Genomic DNA, 8,229 nt, shown 5'->3' on the forward strand with positions numbered 1-8,229 from the left:
GAGAGTCTCGCTGTCACCCAGGCTGGAGTACAGTGGCAAAATCACAGCTCACTGCAGCCTCAACCTCCTTGGCTCAAGCGATCCTCCCACCTCAGCCTCCTGAGTGGCTGAGACCACAGGTGCATGCCACTACCATGCTCAGCTAATTTGTTAATTTAGGTTTCTTTTTTTTTTTTTTTTCTGAGATGGAGTCTCGCTCTGTCTCCCAGGCTGGAGTGCAGTGGCCTGATCTCCGCTCACTGCAAGCTCCGCCTCCCAGGTTCACGCCATTCTCCTCTCTCAGCCTCCCGAGTAGCTGGGACTACAGGCGCCTGCCACCACGCCCGGCTAATTTTTTGTATTTTTAGTGGCGGTAGGGTTTCACTATGTTGGCCAGGCTGGTCTTGAACTCCTGACCTCGTGATCCATCTGCCTTGGCCTCCCAAAGTGCTGGGATTACAGATGTGAGCCACTGTGCCCGGCCTTCTTTTTTGCTTTTTTGGGAGATGGAGTCTCTGTCACCTAGGCTGGAGTGCAGTGTCACCATCATAGCTCACTGCAGCCTTGAACTCCTGGGCAATCCTTCCACCTCAGCCTCCCAAGCCATATGGATTAGGGCCCACCCTAATGACTTCATTTTAACTTGACCTCTGTTCACAACCCTGTGTCCAAATAGGATCATACCCTGGGGTACTGGTGGTTGGCACTGGGGAGACATAGTTCACCCCATGACATAGTGCGTGATCTCATGACATCTGTTCGTGAAACCTCTCAGTGGCTTATTGACCCATTTTATAGATTAGGAAAGCTGAGGCCCGGGCCAGTCAAGGATACACAGCATGCCATCATTTCTTGGTTCATTCTACAAGCAATTACTGAGTGCCTGCTGTGTGCCAAGTCCCTGTGTTGGGCACTAGGGGCCCAGTGTGAGCAGACATACCTGGTGTCCTTCCCAAGGGGTTCACAACAGACAGGCACAGGGCCAGGGGATTAGGGCAGCAAGGATGGGAGCTTTGGTGGTGCAAGTCCAGGTGCTGTTGGGGCCCAGAGGAGGCCTGGCTCAGCCTAGGGAGGTGGGAGTGGGGAGGGTGACCCCCATGCCCAGGGCATCATAGCTGAAAAGTAAGGATACACAGCAGGGAAGGGAAGGGTATTTCAAGCAGGGACCAAGCATGTTCAAAGGGCCTGAGGTAGGAATGGGGGTTCTTTTGCGTTGGCAGGGGCTTAGAAGTGGGGCTGGGGGGGTGAAGCTGGAGCATGGGGCGTGGCCAGGGCTTAGAGGCGGGGCTGTGGGCAGAGTGAAGCTGGAGCTTGGGGCGTGGCCAGGGCTGAGAGTCGAGACTGGGGGCAAGGTGAAGCTAGGGCTTGCGGTATGGCCAGGACTTAGAAGCGGAGCTGGGGGTCGGAGCGAAGCTGTTGCATGGTCAGGGTTTAAAGGTGTAGCTGGGGGCGGTGCATGGTGAAGCTGGAGCCTGGGGCGTGGCCAGAGCTTAGAGGTGGGGCTGGGGAGGGGCAGGGTGAAGTTGGAGCCTGGGGCAAAGCCAGGGCTTAGAGACAAGGCTCGGGGAGGTTGAGGAGTGAGGCTTAGGGCCGGGGGCGTGGCCAGGGCTGAGTAGCGGGGCTGGGGGTGGGGTGAACGTGGAACTTGGGGTGTGGGCAGGGCTGAGAGGCCAGGCTAGGGGCGGGGTGAAGCTGGGGCCTGGGGTGCGGTCAGGGCTTTGGGCTGCTGTGCTGAGTTCAAATGACATGGGAGGGGCTCCTAGAGAGCAGCACTGATGTGGGCGGAGCCAGGTCGACTTTGTGGGCCGAGCTAGTCTGACTGGGAGCCATGGAGCCAGTGGGAAAAGCCTGTTGGAGAGAGATAGGAGGCCCCTCACCCCAGCGACTCCTCAACGTCTGTGCCCCACAGTGAAGCACCCGCCAGCAGAGCCCTCCCGCTTCATCTCGGCTCCCACCAAGACACCGGACAAGATGGGCTTTGACGAGGTGGGCTGGGCCTTCCCTGGAGGCTGGTTGCGGGTGGAGGGCCCTTGCTTGCAGGGGCTGATCTGGCTCGGGGCTCTCCGGGCTGCAGGTCTTCATGATCAACCTGAGGCGGCGGCAGGACCGGCGGGAGCGCATGCTGCGGGCGCTGCAGGCACAGGAGATCGAGTGCCGGCTGGTAGAGGCCGTGGACGGCAAGTGAGTCCGAGGCCTGGGGGTGGGGGGGCGGGTCCGCACGTGGATGTGGGTGTAGACCTCGCTGGTAGACGGCAAGTGATTCAGATGGGGGCGGGCGTGGTGTCCAAACAGGTGTAGACCACATCAGTGGGCGTCATGGAGGGCAAGTGCATGGGACCCCAGGGAAGGGGCAGATCCTCACAGTTGTAGACCATGGAAGGCAAGTGAGTCCTGACCCAGGGGAATGGGTAGGTTTGCATGCTGCCAGTGTAGACCGCGCTGGTGGGGACTATGGAGGGGTAAGTCAGTCAGACTCCAGGAGAGGAGGAGAGCAGGTTTGCCCATGAGTGTATACCATGTGCAGGCGAGTGAGGCCCCATGTGTCCAGGAGGGGTGCCAGTGCTACAAGAGGGGGACCAGCTGCTCAACGCCGCAGGGGATGATGGAATGGCGGGGGATGGCAGAATGGCAGGCAAGGTGAGCCTTCTTCGTGACCCTCTCCTCCTCCTCTCCAGAGCCATGAACACCAGCCAGGTGGAGGCGCTGGGGATCCAGATGCTGCCCGGCTACCGGGACCCCTACCACGGCCGGCCCCTCACCAAGGGTGAGCTGGGCTGCTTCCTGAGCCACTACAACATCTGGAAGGAGGTGTGTCCTGAGCGATGGGCGGGGCCAGAGTTATGACTCGAGATTTCCTCTGAGATTTGGAGCGGGAAGGGGTTGAAGGAGTTCCCCAAAGCCCTGGCCAGGCATCCAGCCTCAGCCATGGGACCCATGGCGTCTCTTTAGTGAATGATGCGCCACACCAGCTGTATCAACCCCAGGTGTGTCTGCCATCCTTCCATTGCGCAGATGTGGAAACTGAGGCTGGGGGGAGGGGTGAGCCCTTTTGAGCAGCAGGTGGTGTCTGGGGCCTGGGACCTGTAAACAAATCCTCGTTACTCCCAGCCTGGTCTCTATGCTTGACGTTTAGTAATAGAAGTCATGGCCACAGAGCCACTTTAAACCAGCACCTGCCCAGTGCCGGGGGCACCCCACCAGCCCAGGCATCCTCAGCCACCCTCAGAGGGAGAGGCTGTGATTGGAGGAGGGTGTCTGATTGGGCTTTGAACTTGGGGCTATCAGGGCCAGGCATGGTGGCACACACCTGTGGTCCTAACTACTCGGAAGGCTAAAGTGGGAGGGTGACATGAGCCCAGGAGTTAAGGCTGCATTGAACCAAGATTGTGCCACTGCACTCTAGCCTGGACAACAGAGCAAAACTGTGTCTCCGAAAAAAAGAGAAAAATGGCTGGGTGTGGTGGCTCATGCCTGTAATCTCAGCACTTTGGGAGGCCAAGGCAGGTGGATCACCTGAGGTCAGGAGTTCAAGACCAGCCTGGCCAACATGGTGAAACCTCGACTCTACTAAAAATACTAAAATTAGCTGAGTGTGGTGGTGGGCTCCTGTAATCCCACTACTTGGGAGGCTGAGGCAGGAGAATCACTTGAACCCAGGAGGTGGAGGTTGCAGTGAGCTGAGATCATGCCATTGCACTCCAGCCTGGGCGACAAGAGTGACACTGTGTCTCAAAAAAAGAAAAATAAATAAAAGCCGGGCGTAGTGGCACATGCTTGTAATCCCAGCTACTCAGGAGGCTAAGGCAGGAGAATTACTTGAACCCAGGAGGCGGAGGTTGCAGTCAAGATTGAGCCACTGCACTACAGCCTGGGTGACTGAGCGAGACTCCGTCTCAAAAAAGAGAAAAAAAAAAGAAAGAAAAAAACTTGTTATCATCAAACATGAAGCCAAATGGGGGCGTGTGGCTGCAAGGTGGGAGGTGCATGAGGTGTGGACATTTGAGGGGCTAGGAGGCCTTCCTCTTCGGAGATCCATCATGGGTGACAGAGGGCATGGATGTCCAGATGTCCCTGGAGCTAGGGGAGGTGGGGAGATGCGCTGGCTTCTCTCCTGGTCTTTCAGAGCTTCTGAAAGCAGAGCTCTGTGCTTTAGGGTCAGGCCTGGCCTTGGCCTCCCTGCGACCTGGCTGGGCTTCCTCTCTCAGGTGGTGGACCGGGGGCTGCAGAAATCGCTTGTGTTTGAGGATGACCTGCGTTTTGAGATCTTCTTCAAGAGACGCCTGATGAACCTTATGCGCGATGTAGAGCGGGAGGGCCTGGACTGGGACCTCATGTGAGTGGGGATCTGAGGGTGGGGTGAAGCTGGGGCCTGGGGCAAGGCCAGGACTTAGAGGTGGGGTTGGGGACAGGGTGAAGCTGGGGCCTGGGGACGGGTCATGGCTTAGAGGCGGGGCTTGAGGGTGGGGTGGAGCTGGAACCTAGGTACAAGACCAGGGCTTAGAGGTGGGGCTGCGAGGCGGGGTGGAGCTGGATCCTAGGGGCGTGGCCAGAGCGCTGCAGCTGAGCCTAGAGCCGTATGTCTGGGTGTGGTCAGGGTGGTAGGCGTAGGGCGTGGCTAACTCCTGGAAACGTAGCAGGATGATTCACGTGATCCCTGGGCCTGAGAGCACTGTCAGGGCTGTAGACTATATAGGGAAGGACCTTAGAAGGATCACCCAGAACTCAAGGTACCTGGCCAACAGCCTGCAGGCTTGGTCAGGGCTTAGAGACTTGACTGAGGCCTATGGAAGTGAATGTGGCTAAAATTTGACCGGGCAGCCTGCGGGCGAGGCTGAAGAGCATGGGGGTGTGGTCATGGAGGGCGTGGTCAGAGCTGGAGGTGTGGCCGAAGAGTGTGGGGGCGTGGCCAGGGCGCCTGGGTCTTAGACAAGCCCTGGTATGGGAGTACCGCCACCATGTTTCCTGCACTGGAGCCTTTCTTTTCTCCTATAGGTGGGCTGGTTTGTCCTCTCCTTTCCTCCATCTTTCTTTCCCTTCCAAGTGCAGTGCCCTAATCCACATTCTGGGAACACTGCCCCGTGTGAATAGTAACTGCACCCCTCCATTCCTGACTGCTCCCCACATCAGGGCATCTCGCCCACCTCTACCCCCACTGCCCTCTGAACTCAGAGCAGCTTCAGCCTCAGAGAACGTCTGCGTGATCCTGCTCTCCCCAGCTCCAAAGCCTCCACGGCTCCCTCACGCCCTTTGGAAAAACTCTAATTCCCATGACCCACATGACCCCCAGACCCCTGGGCTCCTGCATTCTCTGCATCCAGTCACAGCGCTCTGCAAACATGCTGAGCCTGCTCCCATCCCAGGGCCTGGCGGGGTAACTAGATCCCTAGTTTTCTGGGCAAGCAAGCTCCCTCTGGAGGGCGGGAGGAGAGTGACAGGCCCGATCCTGCACCCCAGCTACGTGGGCCGGAAGCGGATGCAGGTGGAGCACCCCGAGAAGGCTGTGCCCCGCGTGAGGAACCTGGTGGAGGCCGACTACTCCTACTGGACCTTGGCCTACGTGATCTCCCTGCAAGGCGCCCGCAAGCTGCTGGCTGCTGAGCCGCTCTCCAAGATGCTGCCTGTGGACGAGTTCCTGCCGGTCATGTTCGACAAGCACCCAGTGTGAGAGGGGCAGGCGGCTGCTGGGCCGGGGTCTCACGATGGGCGTGTCCTGGGAGGGTGGGGGCGTGAAACTCACGGACTCCGAGGACATGTCTCTTCTTCTGCCTACTTCTCCCTCCGTTCGCCCCCTCCCAGATCTGTCTCCATTTGTATCCCCTGCACACTTAACGTCTTAATCTATCCCCACTGACTTCTTCACCTCCAGTTTTTCCTCCAGCTGTCCCCTCCCCTGAAGCCATTGCTGCCCCTCACTCCCCTCCTCCTCCCCCCAGGTCCGAGTACAAGGCCCACTTCTCCCTCCGCAACCTGCATGCCTTCTCCGTGGAGCCGCTGCTCATCTACCCCACACACTACACCGGAGACGATGGCTATGTGAGTGACACTGAGACCTCAGTCGTATGGAACAACGAGCATGTCAAGACCGACTGGGACCGCGCCAAGTCCCAGAAGATGCGGGAGCAGCAGGCACTGAGCCGTGAGGCCAAGAACTCAGACGTGCTCCAGTCCCCACTAGACAGTGCTGCCCGGGATGAACTCTGAGGGGTGGCAGCCAGAAAGCCAAAGCAGCCATCGCTGGCCCAGGTTCCAGGTGCTTACTGAGGACATCAGGGCCACCTCTAGGACCCCTTGGCAGGCCGCAGAGGGCTCTCGTGTGGGGTGGTGTCCAGCCAGCTCTTGCTAAGCAATCACGTGCACACAGGCAGCATTAATGGAGTGCCTACTGCATGCCAGCAACAGGGCTTGGCCCTGGGGAACTGGGAGGAACCAAGTCCTCTTCATCTGTTCATGTGCCCAACACTTATTAAGTACCTGCTGTATGCCAGGTTCCCATGTTATGGCAGTGAATGAGGCATAATTATTCCCTCTATCAGCGATTGATTCAGTCATCAAGCAGTTACTGATCAGAGTAAGAATCAGGCACTACTGATACACATTCATTTTTAAAATTCATTCAAGGATTTATTGAGTGCCTACTGTGTATTGGGTGCCATTCTAGGCTCTGGGATTTTTTTTTTTTTTTTTTTTTAAAGAGCAGAGTCTCACTCTGTCACCCAGGCTGTAGTGCGGTGGTATGATATTGGCTCACTGCAGCCTATGCCTCCCAGGTTCCAGGAATTCTTGTTTCTCAGCCTCCCAAGTAGCTGGGACTGCAGGTGTGCGCCATCACGTCTGGCTAATTTTTGTATTTTTGGTAGAGACGGGGTTTCACCATGTTGGCCAGACTGGTCTCGAACTCCTGACCTCAAGTGATCCACCCGCCTCGGCCACCCAAAGTGCTGGGATTACAGGCATGAGCCACTGCGCCCAGCCCAGGCTCTGGGAATATTGAGATAAATAAGATGCTTCTATCCATTTATTCAAGCACATACTGATCACCTACTGTGTGCCTGGCACTCGTGTCACAAAGATAAGTTATTGATTTGGTACACTTAGCACCTGCTGTGTGCAGGGAGCTGAGCTGTGGGATGGGAATGGGAGTGAACAAGGTACTTTTCACGTTTTTCCTTTTTCCCCTCACTGCCAGACGGTGTGGGAACTTCTCACTCTTTAATTGGCTTCTTTTCCACACACCTCAAGAGCACTGACTGTGTGCTGGGCACTAGTGATAAGAAAGAGGATGACAGTTGTTCAGTCTGCATTTTTGTCATGGGCTACATGCCAAGTACTAGGGCACAGAGATGAACAAGATCGGTTCCTTCACTTCATGCCACAAGCATTTATTGAGCACCTGTGTGCTAGGCCTCACAGACTCCCAGCTGGGTTGAAGGATGGTTGACTTGAGTTTGATTCTTCCTGTGCCCATGGTCATCTGAGCTGTGTGCAGACAACATACCCCGACCACCCAAGGGGGAGGGTTGTTCTTCCCCCACCAGGGGCAGCCACAGGTCCTGGTGGCCCCACACCACATGTCAGCCCCCCTGGAGGGGGCGCCAGTTGGAGACGGGGGCTGGGTGTCCCTGGCCCAACCCCAGTCCCCTGTGCTTTACCTCCCTGCCCTTGTGTCTCAGGTGTGGTCCCTGCCTGCTTGATGAAGTTGCTCTGTTCAAGCCTTTGGTGGGATCATGTGTTTGGGGGCTTTTCGGGGACCCAGCTGCACTGGGGCACCGCCCGTGGCGTGGGCAGGACATTTCCCAGCAAGGGCCGAAGGAGTTGCCATGCCTTCAGCCTGAATCGAATGTCAGAACCGGCCAGCGGTGCTTCACCCTCTTGGGGATAACTTGCTTATTTTTTTAATAAATGTTCCTGGTTGGTTTTCACAGAAGTCTGGGGGGTTTTGCTTGGCACCAAAACACTGCCCATATTCCCCACCCCTGACTGCCCAACAAGATTTGGGAGGAAACCAGGGCAGGTGCAGTAGGGAAGCTGTCCAGTGGGGCCTAGCATGGTGGCTCGTGCCTGTAATCCCGGCACTTTGGGAGGCCAAGGTGGGCAGATCACTTGAGGTCAGGAATTCAAGACCAGCTTGGCCAACATGGTGAAACCCCCTCTCTACTAGAAGTACAAAAATTAGCCTAGTGTAGTGGGGGGGGTGCCTGTAATCCTAGCTACTTGGGAGGCTGAGGCAGGAGAAGCGTTTGAACCCAGGAG

General features: G+C 57.1%; 1 protein-coding gene across 1 annotated transcript in view; it reads left to right on the forward strand.

The window, feature by feature from the left end:
- COLGALT1 (collagen beta(1-O)galactosyltransferase 1) overlaps positions 1–7,900 on the forward strand; it is a 31,112-nt gene extending 23,212 nt beyond the window's left edge. Inside the window, exons 7-12 of the mRNA XM_011990136.1 lie at positions 1,889–1,965; positions 2,054–2,160; positions 2,655–2,787; positions 4,185–4,312; positions 5,434–5,640; positions 5,913–7,900. Of these exons, the coding sequence (XP_011845526.1) occupies positions 1,889–1,965; positions 2,054–2,160; positions 2,655–2,787; positions 4,185–4,312; positions 5,434–5,640; positions 5,913–6,180 (920 nt within the window). The 3' untranslated portion in view covers positions 6,181–7,900. The remainder of the gene's footprint in view (positions 1–1,888; positions 1,966–2,053; positions 2,161–2,654; positions 2,788–4,184; positions 4,313–5,433; positions 5,641–5,912) is intronic.
- The last annotated feature ends 329 nt before the right edge of the window (positions 7,901–8,229 follow it).

This window comes from Mandrillus leucophaeus, unplaced genomic scaffold, assembly GCF_000951045.1.
Source record: "Mandrillus leucophaeus isolate KB7577 unplaced genomic scaffold, Mleu.le_1.0 Scaffold11, whole genome shotgun sequence".
Classification (NCBI taxonomy): domain Eukaryota; kingdom Metazoa; phylum Chordata; class Mammalia; order Primates; family Cercopithecidae; genus Mandrillus; species Mandrillus leucophaeus.